The following is an 18,311-nucleotide window of genomic DNA, read 5'->3' on the forward strand; positions in this document are numbered from 1 at the left end:
TAATAATGTCTGGTTGAAGTTATGCTGAAACTTTATTATGCCACCACAGATATACATTTATTATATGTTATCTTATCAAACGAACTAAAAGACAATCAAAGCAAAGTAGCCTATATTAAAACAAACAAACAAACAAACAATCTCAATGGCTGTTGGCTCGTTTACTCTGAGCCTATCCTAACGATAGACCACTGGCAAATCAGCATAGGCGTAATTTGCGGGTGGGACACGTCCCCACCACTTTTCACCAGGGTCGATATTGTCCCTACTACTTTTTGAAACATCTTGCGGCATGGATGTACCTAATACACATGAAACATCTCCAGTTGACTAGCAAAGCATTCATTTAATTCGTTTGTTAAATAAGAGGTGATCTGGCACTGGAAGGTGTTTTTTTAAATCATGCTGAGCTTTCGTTGATGTTGCCGCTGTTATCAGTGGCATGCAACTGTGCTCTCTTGGCACTTGTGCAGTCCACACAGTAGAGCGCTTTATCACTGAACGCAGGTTTTAATGAGGGAGGGGTCGTGAACTTAAAAAACGGTGTGTACTGATGTTAATTCATGTTTATTACTAGTATGAAGAGATGATCGGTTTATGTGCTGCTTGAACTGAAACGCAGCAATCACACACACACACTCATGTCCCACCCACTTTTTAAAACAAAGTTACGCCACTGCAAATCAGTGGCTGTAATCACTAATCTCACGACACAATATAGCCTACAAACTATTGAGCATAGTACATAAACAGTTATTAATAAAAAAGAATCTTAACTTCATTTGATGCTGAAACACAATAGAGTACCTCAGGGATGACGTGTTTTTGTAGGCAAAACCCGGAAGCGAGTTAGCATTTTAGGACTTCCGGTTCCATCGCCCTAAAGTCTATGGGTTTTTTTAATGGGTTTTTGCTAAATCGCCTGAAATAAGGTCTGTGGTTAACAAAGCCTCTAAATATTTTCACGTTTTGATCTATGACATAAAACACACCAGTTATAACCCGCTTGTGATTTTTTAAACCTTTATTGTGTCTTAAAAACACGGGTTGCTAACAAATTGTTAAAAGGGACTACTTCCTTTGGCGGGGACTTTAGACGTCATCATGACAAACAGGACATTTGGACAGCATTTCTCATGAAAAAGTGGATAAGTATTCATACACAGCGCAGATCATAATCAGCGAGCATGTTTTTAAATAAAGTTGTTTTCTAAATAAAGTTTGAGGAAGCTTGGTGGTGGTGACGTTGATCCGTGACCATGGTGTGCTGTAGTCCGTTTATAGCCTACTGTTAGCTTTTTATATGTGACGGCTTCAAAATATATAAATAATGTGTTAACTTGTAAAGATTATCTTGATAGACAAAACGTGTGTCATAACCCTTTGTTAAACACAGAGCTTATTTTTTGTGATTTTCCAAAAGCCTATGGGAAAAATGCATTGGCTTTCGATCGACGGAACCCATGCGCCGCTAACTTCCGGGTTGGCCTACAAAAACACGTCATTCCTGAGGTACTCTATTACGTTACCGAAAACGGATCTCAGATCCGAATTTTCAGTGGCGCTTTAACACAAAACAGGAAACTCGTGAATATTCATGTAAGCTCCGCCTAGTGTCACCGAAAATCTCAGACATCGAATATTTCAGAACATCGGCTAACTTGAATCACGTGTGCCTTAATAACCAATCATAGCCTTGACGTTCAGAGTTGTGCGACAGCCAGTCACTGTTTGCGGATGCCATAGAAATGAATGTGAAGTAGTTCCATACCTGTGGCGCAATTGTCTGTGACTTCTCTTATAAAGAACTGTTTTTTCGGTGTAAAATCTAAAAATAATTTAATCCAAAATGAATGTTTAAGAGCAACAATAAGATTAGCCCATGGGGTGTTATTACGACAAGCCTTTTTCCCACAAAAGTAGTTTATTCAGCCTAGTGAAGTCTCCTCCATTGACATCCATGAAAAAAAAAAAAAAACGGCCTGTGGTCTCCTTCCCCGCGTACCACCTGCATACTACACCTTCAAGTGGCTTTGTCACCATAAAGTAGTAAATAAAGTAAAGTAAACTATTTACGGTTATGACGGTCTAAAATATTTTATGACCTTATGTAGCTCCGCCCCTTTTCAGCGCTGCGCTCGTTGTCTTTTGACTTCCGGTTTGTATTTCCACAGCGATCTTACATATTTATGAATGAACTGATCGTTTTAAAATCTTCCCGGTCTACTGACATTTGTTAAGACATCTGCTTTAAACAATCAATGCTCATAATAACTTTTGTTAACTCTACAACAAGTAAATTTACGCCACCAGCTAATTATTCTTTGACATCAATACTATAGAAATATACAGAGCTACCGCAAAAACGGAAGTTCAAAGACAATATTATAAAGATGGCGGCGCACTTGTTTCTCTGGCGAATAAGATCTATAGAGTGGGGGAAAACGCCCCCATTGGGGTAATTGTTTTTCCCAAAATAATCACTAGATGGAGTCAAGATACATTTTTGTTGTTGCTATGGACTACGTTGACAAGAGAGATGGAGAAGTATTTACTGTGAAGCTTTTACTGGAGACGTACTTGAGAGAAAACGGATTTCACGTTAAGTGATCTAATTTTCAGCAGTAAGAAAATAAGTGTTTTAAAGCTTGATGTTTTGGAGAATATCAGTTATAATATGGGAATAGTAAGGCCTGTGTAATTAGTAAGTAGATGTAATTTAAGGAAATATATTTATATTTTTAGAATGAAATAATTTTTTTTTTTGTTCAAACACTGTGGGATAAAACGCCCCCAGCCACGAGGGGGAAAAACACGCCCTTCTCACTATCATAATTAGTTATGAACATCAAATTCTTTGTTTTTACATCAAATGTAATCTAACTAGGTGGTTGAATAAAAATATTTGGACTTTATGTTTAAAAATTACCTCAAGTTAGCATCAGCTAGCTAGTTGGCTAGCATAATCTAAGAATACTTTTCAAATAGTCTATTATAATTTTGTAATTCATAATTATTGGTTATGGTTAAGACTTCATTACTGATTTAGTTTATTTTAGTTGTGGTGTTAGTAGTAGATTTAGCTGTAAATGTATAAAGCAAATTGTTTTGACAGAGTGATAATTGATACAAATGTATTGTTTGCTAAAAATCTAATAACATGAAAACGCTGGACATTTTTCATACTTGGTTTATAATGTATGTAATTGTCACTAAAACTATGATAACTATTCTGGACACATTTTGTTTCATAAAAAAAAATTACAAAGTCCTTGGGGGGGCGTTTCCCCCCACTCTACCCTATGTTTTGGAAGAAGGATGATGTATTGACTCGTTACTTAAATTTTGTTAATTCTGAGAAGAAAAAAGAAAAAGAAAAAAAAACACACCTTAAAAACGAGGTAGCGATCTTATTGAGGAAAAATAAAAAACATAACCGTTTCTTTTACCTCCTTTGATGAGGTTCGCGCCTTATACCCCTGTTGAGTATATATTCTTCTAGATGAAATAAGTTTAACCAAACCCTTTTCTTTGACCTCCTTTGACGAAGTTCGAGCTTTAATTAGACCCCTCCCAACCCTTCGCACCCGCAGAACGGTGTTCTGACATGGCGACAGAAGTTGGGCATCGGTTTGCACGAGTAAGTGAGTGACAGTTGTGAAACACTTGTTACTGCAGCACATTCAGTCTCTCGCTGATTTATGTGTGGTTTGCTTCTCGGAGCCGAAGCGCTGCACGTCATATGCTCACCGGCGCTTCGTTTGGAGACACCGATCGGCGAGCACCGGAGAAAAGGTGCATTCACAGACTTCTCAGAAACAGGAATATTTTAAATCTTAGGTAATGTATTATTTTTTTATTCTAAAGCAAATATCCTGAAGACAATATAGGCAACTGCCAATTTTACTCTGCATCAAATTTTCTTATTTCTATATTTTAGTCAAAGGATGCAATATTTAGAGTATGCATTTAGAAGATTCTGGGGCTAGTTGTCACACAGGGAAGTTGTCAAAGGAGCTCCATCTCGATAAGATTTTGAGTCAAAAAGCAGCATTGACTCTGCATGTTCGTTTCAAGCATGTGGACACAAGAATATCTTTTTATTTTAGCCCTGAAGTAACAAACATAATAAAAAAAAACAACAGTGCAAAACATGACAATAGATATACCTGTAGATATTATTTATTTATTAATTGATTTTTTAAAAAAGAATTTTACCATCAAATCTCCTACATTTTGGCTACAGGTTACCAAGGGTGAAGGGTGAAGATCTGTCTAATTTTGCAGTTTGCTTGTGCTGCTAATGAGCGCTATAATGATTAAATGTAAAAAAATAAAAAAATAAATAAAAATCTATAGATGAACAAGAGGCTTTTTGGTGAAGAAAGTTCCATTATCAGCATTATTATATGTTAATTAACACTGACAGTAAGATAATCATTGTATTGCAGATTCACTTCCATAATAATTACCCTGTCTGGTACTAATTCCTTTTCAGACCATATAGATCCATACGGCATGACCTTTATTGTCATCTATTGTCTATATTTAGTCAAGTAGCCTTTTATCTGTCCCAGTTAGAGGATTACATGCGATAAGATGCTGCCCTTATGAATATGTCAAAATTCTGGTAACTCAGAAGGTCAGATGTTAATGAACTCCAAATGTATTAATTTTTAAAAGTACAAATATTCCATGCAACCTCTCAATTTATGATAATAAAACCTGCATGCAAATTAATGATAGAACAATAGTAGAATTCAATTTAAAACAGTTTAGCATGTTGCACTGCAAAATATCGCAACTTTCTAAAAGAATTTAATGTCAACTACCCGTCAATATTTAATAAAGGCCTGGTTTCACAGACAGGGCTTAGATTAAGCCAGGATTAGCCCTTAGTTCAATGAGGACATTTAAGTAGCTTTAATAAACGTGCTTAGAAAACATTACTGGTGTGCATCTTGAGACAAAACAATGGCACTGACATATCTTTGTCATGATTCTGCCACAAAACAAAACAGTCTTTAATTAATCCAAAACAGAAAGCTCAGGAGATCGTTGAAGAAACTGAATACACAACCACGTTTAACATTGATGTTTACAATACCAGACAGGGAACAAAGAAAAACTAATGGCTCAAATGAGCCTGTCCTCCAACAAAAAACAACCCTATAGGGCTTTTTTTTAAGCACCTTTTTACAACCTATATTTACGTTTTAAATTCATGTGCCCTCTAGCTGGCGTAAAAATAATGACAGTGTCGTGTTACGTCTGTCGTCATGAAATGACGTATGACTGTCGTTACCAATCAAAATGCGTGTTCATTTAAATGCAGTGTGTGGAGTTTTTACACCATTTCTAGTATTTCCATTTAGCAAAACTCATTTTTTAATAACAACTTAAACCTTAGTGATTTATAGTGCATATACACTTTGAGCACATACGTTCCCTGGGATCGAACCCACGATCACATGATTGCATATTGTTATTGCAATGCTCTGCCAATTGAGCTACACGAAACTTGAAATATAACGCAGATAAAAGGGAACAATGCATTAAAACAAAAGTGTCCTGTTGTTGAGAGGGGTGCATCTTTAGCAAACGCTCCTATGGGTCGTATTTCATGAATTAAAATGAAAGTGTCCTGTTGTCGATAGGGGCGCCACTTTAGGAAACGCTCCAATGGGTCGTATTTCAGGGAAGTGACAAACGACCTATATGGTCGTTGTAATGAAGGGCTGACAGCGTGAGGATCCATTTGCAGTTTCTTTATTGTGACAACAAAGCACAAGGCAGACAAGGGCAAGACAGTAGCAGTAACAGGGACAGGCAGAGTTCAGGGCAGGCAGCAGACAAACGTAATCCAGGAAACAGGCAAGGTTCAAGGCAGGCGGCAGAGGTTCACAAATGAAAAACAGTCCAATCGATAGCAAGGTAACAGTCCACAAGAAAACGCTCAGTAGTGATCACCGGGGCAAATCAAGACTTCGCAGTGTATGGATGCGTGTGTGCGTCTTAAATAGTGTGAGTGTGATGCAATGCAGGTGTGTGCAATCAGTCCCAGGAATGAGGGCCTATGGGTAACGTAGTCCACAAGGAAGTGACTCAGAACTCAGGTGATGGCTCCCTCTGGCGGCCGGGAGGAGGAGCCGCGGGAGCCGTATTCGTGACAGAGCCCCCCCCCCCCCCCCCCGCGAGCGGCTCCAGACGCGAGGGAGTGGGCGCCGAGGTCTACCACGTGGACGAGGGGCCGGTCTCTCCGGATGCGTCCAGAATATCATCCCTGTTGACCCAAGATCGCTCCTCCGGGCCGTACCCCTCCCAGTCCACCAGATATTGTAGCCTTCCACCCCGGCGCCTGGAATCGAGCAGTTCTCGAACCTTATAAGCCTCCTCGCCTTCGATGATCAGGGGTGGGGGGTTGCGGGTCTCAGCTCCCACTGGCTCCCATCTGGCGGAGGGTTTCAGCAAGGATACATGGAAGGTGGGAGAAATACGATAATTAGCAGGCAAGTCGAGTCGAAATGATACAGGAGTGATTTGTTTAAGAATTTGAAAAGGCCCTACAAACCTGGGACTGAGCTTGCGGCATGGAAGTCGGAGGCGAAGATCCTTGGTGGACAGCCAGACCCACTGTCCCACGTAGTAGTGAGGATTGGGACGTCGATGCCGGTTTGCCTGAGTTTCCTGCCGCCTTACAGCGCGCTGGAGATGGTGGTGAGCCAGATCCCAGGTTTCCTCGCTACGACGCATCCACTCTGTGACTGAGGGCAGGTCAGAGGGTTGCCCTGACCAGGGGAAGAGAGGTGGCTGGAAGCCCAACACGCATTGGAAGGGTGTGATTCCGGTGGCAGGTTTCCGTAAGGAATTTTGAGCATACTCCGCCCACATTAAATATCGGCTCCAGTCAGCCTGGTTCTGATGGCAGTAAGTGCGGAGGAATCGTGTCAGCTCCTGATTTAAGCGTTCAGTCTGGCCGTTGGATTCGGGGTGGTACCCAGAGGTGAGGCTGATGTTAACGTTGAGCTGCTTGAAGAAGGCGGCCCAGACACGAGAGGTGAACTGAGGACCCCTGTCCGACACTATGTCCTCCGGCAGGCCGTAGAAGCGAAAGACCGAGTTACACAGGAGTTCAGCGGTCTCCAGAGCTGTGGGTAGTTTGGGTAGTGGCAGTAAGCGGCATGCTTTGGAGAAGCGATCAACAACCGTGAGAATTGTGGTGTGACCCTGGGATTCGGGGAGATCAGTGACAAAGTCGATCGCGATGTGGGACCAAGGAAGTTGGGGAATGGGAAGAGGTTGAAGCAGGCCGGCAGGAACTTGGTGTGAGGTTTTGGTGGTTTGACAGGCGATGCAGTTGTTGGTGAATTTGGTGACATCCGCTAGCATGGACTCCCACCAGAACTGGTTTTGGAGAAGTTGCAATGTTGCTGTGATGCCTGGGTGGCCAGAACTCGGGAAATCATGGACTTGGTGGAGTAGTTTGTCCCTGAGCTGGATGGGGACGAAGGTGCGGTTTGGAGGGCACGCTACTGGAGGTGCGGTTTGCTCGTTGAGTTGTGAAATCTCCGTCATGACATCCCACTGTACCGGAGCGAGTAACAAGGTTTCAGGCAGAATGTTCTCAATACCCTCGCTGCGTCCGGTCTCCTCCGCTTGCCTTGATAGTGCGTCCGCCTTGACATTCTTGGAGCCGGGTCTGTAAGTAACCGTGAAGTGGAAGCGCGTGAAGAACATTGCCCATCTTGCCTGTCGTGGATTTAAGCGTTTGGCTGAGCGCAGGTACTCCAAGTTTTTGTGGTCAGTGAGAATAGTGAACGGGTGTCTTGCCCCCTCCAGCCAATGGCGCCACTCCTCCAGCGCCGCCTTCATTGCGAGTAATTCTCGGTTGCCCACATCGTAGTTACGTTCTGCCGCTGACAGTTTGCGAGAGTAGAAGGCACAGGGGAACATCTTGGCTGGATTACCTTGCTTTTGGGAAAGGATTGCGCCAATGCCAGTACTGGAGGCGTCCACCTCCACGATGAAGGGAAGCTCGGGGTCTGGGTGACGTAGGATGGGTGCTGACGTAAAACGTTCCTTCAATTCCTGGAACGCACTTACTGCTTCAGGTGACCAGATGAGTCGAGAGGATTGGCGTTTCGTCATGGACGTTAGGGGAGCGGCAACCCCACTGAAGTTTCTGATGAACCGCCTGTAGAAATTGGCAAACCCCAGGAACCGCTGTAGCTCCTTCAGTGTGCGTGGTTGTGGCCATTCTAACACCGCCTTTACCTTGCTGTCGTCCATTGCCACTCCATCTCGACTGATGACGTAGCCCAAGAAGGATGTTGAGGTGCGGTGGAATTCACACTTTTCAGCCTTGGCATAAAGTTTGTGTTGTATCAGACGTTGCAGCACAGCTCGAACGTGTTGAATGTGTTCGTCGTAGGAATTGGAATAAATGAGAATATCGTCTATGTACACGATGACCCAGCGGTTGAGCATATCTCGGAAGACATCGTTGATGAAGGATTGAAAGACTGAAGGACTGTTGGACAGGCCGAAGGGCATGACAAGGGTCTCGTAGTGGCCAGTGGCAGTGGAGAAAGCGGTCTTCCATTCATCACCCTCCCTGATGCGAATCAAATTGTATGCGCAGCGTAGATCCAGCTTGGTGAAGTATTTGGCTTTACGTAGTTGTTCGAGGGCTGCAGGGACCAATGGTAGCGGATAGCGGAATTTTACAGTGATGTCATTCAGACCGCGATAGTCAATGCAGGGCCGTAGGCCGCCGTCTTTCTTCTTAACAAAGAAGAACCCGGATGAAGCTGGTGATGTTGATGGCCGAATGAATCCTTTAGCCAGCTCCTCCTCGATGTACGATCTCATGGCTGCATCCTCGGACTGTGACAAAGGGAATATCCTGCCCTTGGGCGGAGTGGTACCGGGTAATAGTTCGATTGCACAATCACTGGGACGATGAGGTGGTAGTTCCGTGGATTTGGACTTACTGAAAGCGATGGTCAGATCTGTGTATTCGGCTGGTATAGCAGGTTCGAGGTCGGTTGGGGTCTTGTCGACGGAGATGGTATGGAGGGGTAATGGCGTGACGGGACTCAGGCAGCGATGATGACAGGCGGGGTCCCATTGGACGATCTGACCCTCCTTCCAGGATATATGCGGATTGTGCGTTCGAAGCCAAGGTAATCCGAGGATGATAGGATTGTTAGGTGAATGGATGACGTAAAACTGAATTTGTTCATGGTGCAGCGCCCCGACTTGCAGACCCAGCGCTGAGGTAATGTGCGCCACTCTTCCTCCTCCTATGGGTTTCCCATCTAGCGCCTCCACTGTGGGTAGATATAGTTTGACTGTCACTGGTTAGTTGGATGGGGATCTTAAGGCAGTTGGGTAAATAGTCGACATGCTGGGCTGAACTCACCGCTTTGGGATTAGAAGCATTGGGTCGAATAGGGCAGTTGAGCTTGATGTGACCTGCCTGGCCACAGTATAGGCATAAGTGCAGCTGGCGCCTTCTCTCTCGTTCTTCTGGAAGAAGGGGAGTATATCCAAGTTGCATGGGCTCAGGAACGGCAGAGACTGGCGTGAGGTGGCGAACGGGTCGTCGGCCTCGGAGGAGGTTGTCGATGTGAATGGCCAGCTCAATGAATGCGTTCAGTGATCTCCCCTCGTCGCGGCAAGCGAGCTCGGCCTGAAGCTCCAGAGACAGGCCCTTGCGAAACAGTAATTTCAGTGTATCCTCTACCCAGTTAGTTTGTGCGGCCAATGTGCGAAATTGCAATGCAAATTCGGCGGCGGTAGATTTACCTTGGTTTAGGGAAAGCAGATGATCGCCGATGCTCTTTCCGCCCTCTGGATGTTCGAACACCTCCTTGAAGCTTTGCAGGAAGGCCGTAAACGTGGGGAACACAGAGCTATCTTCTCTCCATACCACTGTGGCCCAGTCAAGTGCTTTGCCCGTGAGTAGGGAGCATACAAACGATATCCGACTGGTATCGTTGGGATACAGCGAGGGCTTTTGGTTTATAAACAAGGAACATTGAAGGAGAAAGCCCCTGCATTTGGCTGGACTGCCGTCGAATTTCTCGGGTAGAGCGAGGCGTGGATTTACAGCGGGTGGAGAAGTAAACGCTTGACTCACATTGATAGCAGGAGGCGGTGTGATAGCTTCAGGAGAGGGAAGCCGCAGGCTTTGCAGGGTTTTCACCAGCTCTTCGGTGAGTGACGTAAGACGAGTCAGCTGGTGCTGGTGCGCGGCAAGCTGAGAGGCCTGTGCTGAGAGTTCGGTGGAGATTTGCAGGAGAACTGCTGGATCGTTTGATGGCGAAGTCTTCTGTAATGAAGGGCTGACAGCGTGAGGATCCATTTGCAGTTTCTTTATTGTGACAACAAAGCACAAGGCAGACAAGGGCAAGACAGTAGCAGTAACAGGGACAGGCTTGGGTCGAGGCAGGCGGCAGACAAACAGAAACTTACAACAGGCAGAGTTCAGGGCAGGCAGCAGACAAACGTAATCCAGGAAACAGGCAAGGTTCAAGGCAGGCGGCAGAGGTTCACAAATGAAAAACAGTCCAATCGATAGCAAGGTAACAGTCCACAAGAAAACGCTCAGTAGTGATCACCGGGGCAAATCAAGACTTCGCAGTGTATGGATGCGTGTGTGCGTCTTAAATAGTGTGAGTGTGATGCAATGCAGGTGTGTGCAATCAGTCCCAGGAATGAGGGCCTATGGGTAACGTAGTCCACAAGGAAGTGACTCAGAACTCAGGTGATGGCTCCCTCCGGCGGCCGGGAGGAGGAGCCGCGGGAGCCGTATTCGTGACAGTCGTATTGGTTGGAGAACATGTTGGCTTAAATACATGTGGATAATCAGGGAGAACAGTAACAGGTTTGATAAACTAATTAACAAACTAGGAGACCAACTAGGGAACTAAGGAAAACATGAACACTGAAACTAAACAGAAACAGAGCATACATGTGACAATTTTAAGATATGTCAGTGCATGTTGCTTTCAGTTAAAACTGCTCAAACATGCATTTTAGTCTGGGACTCGGCTTAAAGGGTAAATGAAAATTCTGCCATCATTTACTCACCCTCATGTCGTTACAAACCCGTAAGACTTTCGCTCATCTTCGGAACACAAATGAAGATCTTTTTAATGAAATCTGAGAGCTTTCTGTCCCTCCATTGACAGCCTACGCAACTACCACTTTAACTCTTCAAAAAATTCATAAGAGACCATAAAACTAATCCACATGTGTTGAGCGGTTTAGTCCAAATTTTCTGAAGAGACTCGATCGATGATGAACAGACTGAATTTAGGCTTTTATTCACATAAACATTCATCAACTCACACAGCAGTTGTGGTAAACGGAAGCTTAAGCATGTTCACATGATGTGAGAGAACCAATGAGCTTCCTTCACGTGTGTTACACATCACATTTGAGTTACCACAAGAACCATTGAGGTTCATTCTCATGTTTTATGCAGCACGTTTGAGTTCTGTTCATCATATAAAGCGATCGGGTCTCTTCAGAAAATTTGGACTAAACCATGCAATATATATGGATTAGTTTTACGATCTCTTTATGAACTTTTTGAAGCGTCAAAGTGTCAGTTGCGTAGGCTGTCATTGGAGGGACAGAAAGCTTTCAGATTTCATCAAAAAGATCTTCATTTGTGTTCCGAAGATGAACAAAAGTCTTATGGGTTTGGAATGACATGATTGTGAGTAATGGATGACAGAATTTTCATTATTGGGTAACTAACCCTTAAGCCTTGTGAGAAACTGGGGGGAAATGTCATAAAGTGTAATTTCATAGACATTTCATTCATAATCTCTTACCATATCCACCATAGGTGTTTAAAAGGGGGGATTTTATGAAACGGAACTCAGCAAGAACAGAGGACATAATGCCAGTTCATTAAAATGACTGGCATTTGAGTTGAATTCAATCTTGCATTTACACATGACATGAGTGCAAAATTTGAATTTAAGCAGCGTTTACCTGCTAAGCTCTGACATTCGTCATTCTTGTTTGTCTGACAGTAAAAGTACAGTAAAGTAGGAAGATTACAATAGCTATTTTGAAAAATACATCACTGCAGGCACAGACTGTGGGGGAGCTGGAACAGAGTGAAAAAAAGCTATTTTACGACCTTCATTTTCAGAAGTCTTTTTCATACAGGTACATTAAAGTACTAAAATTCATAAATGAAGAAGCAGTTACGTTACTAACACAAAAACCTGTGTTTTCATCCAGCAGGTGGAGACAGAAGGGTTTTGACTGAAGGATGGAGGGTTCTGGCTGGCAAGGTGGAGAAGAGCCTCCTGGAAGCCACGTGTATGAGGTGACGGTGGTCCAAAACGCCACGACCCCTCACAGCTTTCCCTTTGCAGACGTAGCCCTGCTGCAGACCTTCAAGCCGCTCATCATCCCCTGTTACGTTCTTGTGCTGCTGGTGGGCGTCTTTGGCAACTACCTTCTGATCTACGTCATCTGCCGCACGAGGAAGATGCACAACGTCACCAACTTCTTCATCGGTAACCTGGCCTTCTCGGACATGTTGATGTGTGTGACCTGCGTCCCCTTCACGCTGGCCTACGCCTTCAGCCCTCACGGATGGACGTTCGGACGCTTCATGTGCTACCTGGTGTTCTTGATCCAGCCCGTCACTGTATACGTATCCGTTTTCACTCTCACTGCCATTGCCGTCGACAGGTGAGTGCAGCCAACTGACACTCTAATGGTCTCTCTAATGGCTCAGACGTGTACGTGACGCAGATATCAAAACTAAGTGGGTTTAAAGTGGGTCAGATCGCTTGAGATGAAAGGATGTGCAGTGAATGATTTTGAAAAGGGTTTTGCGTCTTTGGAGATCATCAGAGGTCTCAGTAAAGTGAAGACTGCAGTTTGCTGCTGTTTCCCCACTACTGCTTTTAATGTTTGTTGACAATATGGAATTTTTTTCTTGCTTTCTTAACTCGCAAAGTCTGTCAAGAACATGTCTGTGTCATATTTCCCCTCATAAAACCCATACAGAAAGAAATAATTATATTTTATTGTAGAAAAAATTAAGCCTATTTTAAGAGCTTTGCATTGTGACATTATTTCATATTTTCTCATTACAGTAGTTCAAATAATCTTTTTACTATAATCTCAAAATAATAATAAAATAGTAAAAATAATTTATAAATTTATGTTGATTTAAATGAATAAAAAAAAAGTTTTTCCCAAATTTTTACTGTAGTAAATAACAATTATTTATGCATTATTCTATTAATGAGAATAATGAGAATTTAACAAAAAAAACCCTCAAATTTATGAATTTAATGATACACTATTTTACACTATTTTAAGGTGTCCGTGTTACATTATAATTATACATGTAAGTACTGAGTAATTATAATAAACTGCATGTACTTACTATAGGGTTAGAGTTAGAATGAGGGTTTGGTTTAGGGTTAATTGCATCTAATTATGCATAATTTATAATTATTACCACATGTTAAAAAAAAAAAAAAAAATATATATATATATATATATATATATATATATATATATATATATATATATATATATATATATATATATATATATATATATATAAATGGTTCTAATGGGCTTCATACAAAACATCTTTTTATTATTTTATTTGATTTTATTTGAGGGGAAAATTGCTTAAAGGGTTAGTTCATCCAAAAATTTAAATTATGTTATTTATTACTCACCCTCATGTTGTTCCACACCCATAAGATCTTTGTTCATCTTCAGAACACACATTAAGATATTTTTGATGAAATCCGATGACTCAGTGAGGCCTCCAGTGCCAGCAAGATAATTAACACTTTCAAATGCCCAGAAAGCTACTAAAGATGTATTTAAAACAGTTCATGTGACTACAGTGGTTCAACCTTAATATTATAAAGCGACAAGAATACTTTTTGTGCGCCAAAAATAACAAAATAACGTATTTTCAACAATATCTAGTGATGGCCGATTTCAAAACACTGCTTCATGAAGCTTCGAAGCTTTACAAATCTTTTGTTTCGAATCAGTGGTTCGGATCACGTATCAAACTGCCAAAGTCACATGAACTATTGAAATTGCTAAACACTTATGACGTAACGAAGCCTCGTTTACTGAAATCACGTGATTTTGGCGCTCTAAACCACCGATTCGAAACAAAAGATTTGTAAAGCTTCGAAGCAGTGTTTTGAAATCGCCCATCACTAGATATTGTTGAAAAGTCATTATTTGGGGGTTTTTTTGGCACACAAAAAGTATTCTCGTCGCTTTATAATATTAAGGTTGAACCACTGTAGTCACATGAACTGTTTTAAATATGTTTTTAGTAGCTTTCTGGGCATCTGAAAGTGTTAATTATCTTGCTGGAAATAGAGGCCTCACTGAGCCATCAGATTTTATCAAAAATATCTTAATTTGTGTTCTGAAGATGAACGAATGTCTTACAGGTGTGGAACGACATGAGGGTGAGTAATTAATGACAGAATTTTCATTTTTGGGTGAACTAACCCTTGAATGCTACAAAAATATTAATATGTTCTTAAAATAGGCTTCTTTTTCTTTATACAAAACATGATTTTTACTGTTTAATTTAATTTAGGGGTAATATTTAAAAGAAAAAGAATAATGAAAAAATTATAATATAATGGCAATATCTCTGTGTGTTGTAACAGGTACTACGCTACAGTTCACCCTTTGAAGAAGCGAATCTCAATGGCGGCTTGTGGTTACATACTGTCTGGGATCTGGCTGCTGTCTTGTGTGCTAGTCGCTCCCGCTGTGGCCCATACGTATCACGTAGAGTTCAGAGAAGAGGGTCTGACCATCTGTGAGGAGTTCTGGTTGGGCCAGGAGACCCAGCGGCTGGTGTACGCCTACAGCACACTGCTACTGACCTACATCCTCCCTTTATCCGCAGTCTGCGTCTCTTACTTCTGCATCTCTGTCAAACTCCGTAACTGCGTGGCCCCTGGACACCGCACGCGGGACCAGGCCGAGGCCCAGCGTGCACGCAAGCGTAAGATATTCAGGCTGGTGTCTCTTGTGGTGGCGGCATTCGCCGTCTGCTGGCTGCCCATCCACGTGTTCAACGTGCTGCGCGACATCGACATCCGCCTCATTGACAAGCGCCATTTCCTGTTGATCCAGTTGTTGTGTCATCTGTGCGCCATGAGCTCGTCCTGCTGCAACCCGTTCCTGTATGCGTGGCTCCACGACCGCTTCCGTGCAGAACTGCGCAAGATGTTCACCTGCCATCGCCGCATCGGCATACACGCCAACCATTGCGCGACGGCAAGCGTCGTACTATGACGTCACTGTGGGCTTCAGAAAAGCTGAAAACTCATGAAGTGCAATTTAGTAAAGGCCAACAAAATGTAAATACAAGAAAAAACACGATGAATGGAAACACTTGAGGCCCCGATATGCTCATGGCGAAGTTTAAAGTTTCATTCTTTACTTAGGGGTAAAAAGTATACAGTTAGTGAACATCCCAAATGAACTGGAGAAGTCATCAAAGAAGGTTGAGCCTCAGAGCCACACCTACTTATTGTGTAAACACCACAGACCAATGGGAGTTTAAAGGTGTTTGCCAGCTGGAACTAACTTTTCCGGAAAGTTAGCTTTGGCAAGCTGTTTCAAACTCCCGAAACTCACTCCAAATGAACTTTGTTTTAGCCTGATTTTGTTCGAAATAATGTCACACCAGTTTGTTCTTCAATTTCACTTTAAATATATCAGGGTCTTAAGGCTACGTCTAGGCTACATTAATACGGATATTTGAAAATGGCATTTCCATTTCAAACCATTCTCTGTCCACTCTAGCATTTTCAAGTCTTTTTCAAACGTTTCTTTTCCACACTGAAACATCGGAAAACGCTAAAATCACATAGAAGCTCATTGAGATGGTACAGAGAAACCTAACATAATAAAGTTCTCAAGCTGTTCTTCTGGAACAATCATTTTACTAGCAAAATATTCCAGCACTTACTGGACCATCCAGGTCGAACTCATCTTTCCAGGAAAGTAATATGAAGATTATACAAAAATGGCTTTTCACACTGCGCTTAACCCCAGGTTATCGTCATTCTAAACACCACTTTTTACCCCGGGTAAAGGAAAGTTTCACACTTGTATTTAGAAGCGGGGTTAGCACTGCTTTTTACCGGGGTTATGAAACCCTGCTCCGTTAGCATCGCTTTTGCAGTGTTAACCCCACATTGTGGTGCCACACAGTGTGAAACGATGCGATGTTATAATGTTACAGCTAGACGCTTAGCAACAGACAACCAATTGCGTGCCTCATGTTTGCCTGCTTTGGACAGTCACACCTCGCATTGTATATAAACAGTAAATTCAGCATTTGAGAGGAAAAATGTCAAATTCTGACAGAAAACGTGACAATTTGAGACCGTTTCATTCTTACCTTTATAGTCCGAAATGTCCATTCAGTATAAACTCGATAGTACAGACGACAATACGAGGATGCGCACTGCTAGAGCTACGTAAACAGGTCGCGTACTGCGTTTATCCAATCAATGACACTGACACCACAAATATGCAAATAAGAATGTTAACCCAGGGTTTAGGAATGTACAATGTGAAACGTCAGCTTATGAATACCCAGGATTAATTGTTAACCCCGGGTAAATTATGAGCAGTGTGAAACGTGAAGCGAGATAACCCAGGATTCTGTTTACCTGGGGTTTAGAATGACCCAGGGTTAACTATTTCAAGTGTGAAAAGCCCTAAAGTAACATTTGTTTTTTGACAACACTATGAAAATGAATAGCAGGCACAACAATGCCAGTATAACCATAGTGTTGTGTTTATGCGTGAATTGACTACTATTTTGAAGTGTTGTGTAAGAATGGAGAACAAAAGTAAAGAGTAAACAAGATGGATGAAGTTCGCTACTCCTGTCTAGTGTGCTTTATTGCTGATTAATAAGAGGGCAACACGACACCATTTTCAACTAAAAATGGAAAACTTTTTACGCGTTTTGGGGACCTAAAAATTTAAACTTTTGAAAACTATATCGTTATCGTCTCTGTGTAAACTACAAAACGCAAATTTGTGAAAACGGTCATGTTTCTAGTGTTTCTTTACAAAGTGACATCGCCATCTACTGGCCTGGCATGCATAATACAGCATTTTTAGTCATTTTAATCATCAGTGTGAACACATTTTAGTACATTGTTGTGTAAATGTACCCTAACTCCTGAAAGATATCACATAAATATCTATGGGAACAATATGCGTCACATCATCTAAACATGTGTCATCGTGTTCAAAATCAAATACCTGTTTTCACATCCCACACTACAACACGAAAACAGCATTTTCAAATGTATCCACTTGATTAGTGTAGACATAGCCTTAATGTAATTGAAAGATGCTCCATTAGGACTGCTGTGTTAACTTGGCTGGTTCATTACTGCTATTTATTGACACATAACAGATGATTTTAACCTCCATGTTGGGCTGTTTTCAAAAGATCCCACAACGGTGAAATCAACGTGAAATGGCATTCGCAACCAATTTTTCTTCTGCAGTGTTGTGTTTTATGAGTGGAACAGGATATTCAATGTGAAAAAAGGACAGGAATTGACGTTTTGCTGCAAGAGGACATTGCAAAAAAAGCTCTTTCTTTGGAATCATACACAATAAAACCAGAAACCTGTATTAAGTAAATAGCCTAAATGGAGTCAATTTTGATTTCATGTTGACTTTGAGAGTCCCAGAAGTCTGTGCGCTCCAGTAATGACTACTTTTTGCCATTTATTTTTCCATTAGCAATCTCCTGCTTAAGGAGTTGTGATCATTCAGTGCACTAGAGCTCTGTGAATGTGCAGTGCAACATGTGAACACTCACATGATAATCACAGATGCTAAAGTCTGATGCGTCATGGAGGGAAACCAAAAAAGAAGGTAAACTGATTCATCTGTGCTTTGAAGAGAAAGCTTCTGCAACAAGCTGTTTAAATTATTGCATGCTATTGAAAATAAATAAAATTTTACTTTTAATCAATTGGTGTTTTGGTGATTTTTGGATATTCAATGTACACTACCGTTCAAAGGTTTGGGGTCTGCAAGATTTTTAATGTTTAAAAAAAAAAAAAAAGTCTCTTCAAGGCTGCATTTATTTGATCAAAAATATGGTAAAAATAGTATTAATGTTAAATACCTGTTACTAAATATTATTAAATATTACTAAGATTTTTTTTTAAAGAAATTAATACTTTTAGGGGCCACTTACACGACACCGTTTTCAACTAAAA

General features: G+C 41.8%; 1 protein-coding gene across 2 annotated transcripts; it reads left to right on the forward strand.

Annotated features, from left to right (window-relative positions):
• Positions 1-3,031: 3,031 nt before the first annotated feature.
• Positions 3,032-18,061, forward strand: prlhr2b (prolactin releasing hormone receptor 2b). 2 transcript variants are annotated; one of them, XM_051910473.1, is made up of 3 exons: positions 3,032-3,840; positions 12,268-12,726; positions 14,706-18,061. In XM_051910473.1, the coding sequence occupies exons 2-3, from the start codon at positions 12,299-12,301 to the stop codon at positions 15,340-15,342; spliced, it is 1,065 nt and encodes a 354-aa protein (XP_051766433.1). In that variant the 5' UTR covers positions 3,032-3,840; positions 12,268-12,298; the 3' UTR covers positions 15,343-18,061. The 2 variants fall into 2 exon arrangements, with proteins under 2 accessions (XP_051766433.1, XP_051766434.1); XM_051910474.1 differs by having other exon boundaries at positions 12,271-12,726.
• Positions 18,062-18,311: the final 250 nt, after the last annotated feature.

Source organism: Ctenopharyngodon idella, chromosome 10 (genome assembly GCF_019924925.1).
Source record: "Ctenopharyngodon idella isolate HZGC_01 chromosome 10, HZGC01, whole genome shotgun sequence".
NCBI classification, from domain to species: domain Eukaryota; kingdom Metazoa; phylum Chordata; class Actinopteri; order Cypriniformes; family Xenocyprididae; genus Ctenopharyngodon; species Ctenopharyngodon idella.

Coding starts and splice junctions, on each gene's coding strand:
- prlhr2b (XM_051910473.1), top strand. CDS start 12,299: ATGGAGGGTTCTGGCTGGCAAGGTGGAGAAGAGCCTCCTGGAAGCCAC. Junction 12,727..14,705: donor ACTGCCATTGCCGTCGACAG/GTGAGTGCAGCC, acceptor GTGTTGTAACAG/GTACTACGCTACAGTTCACC.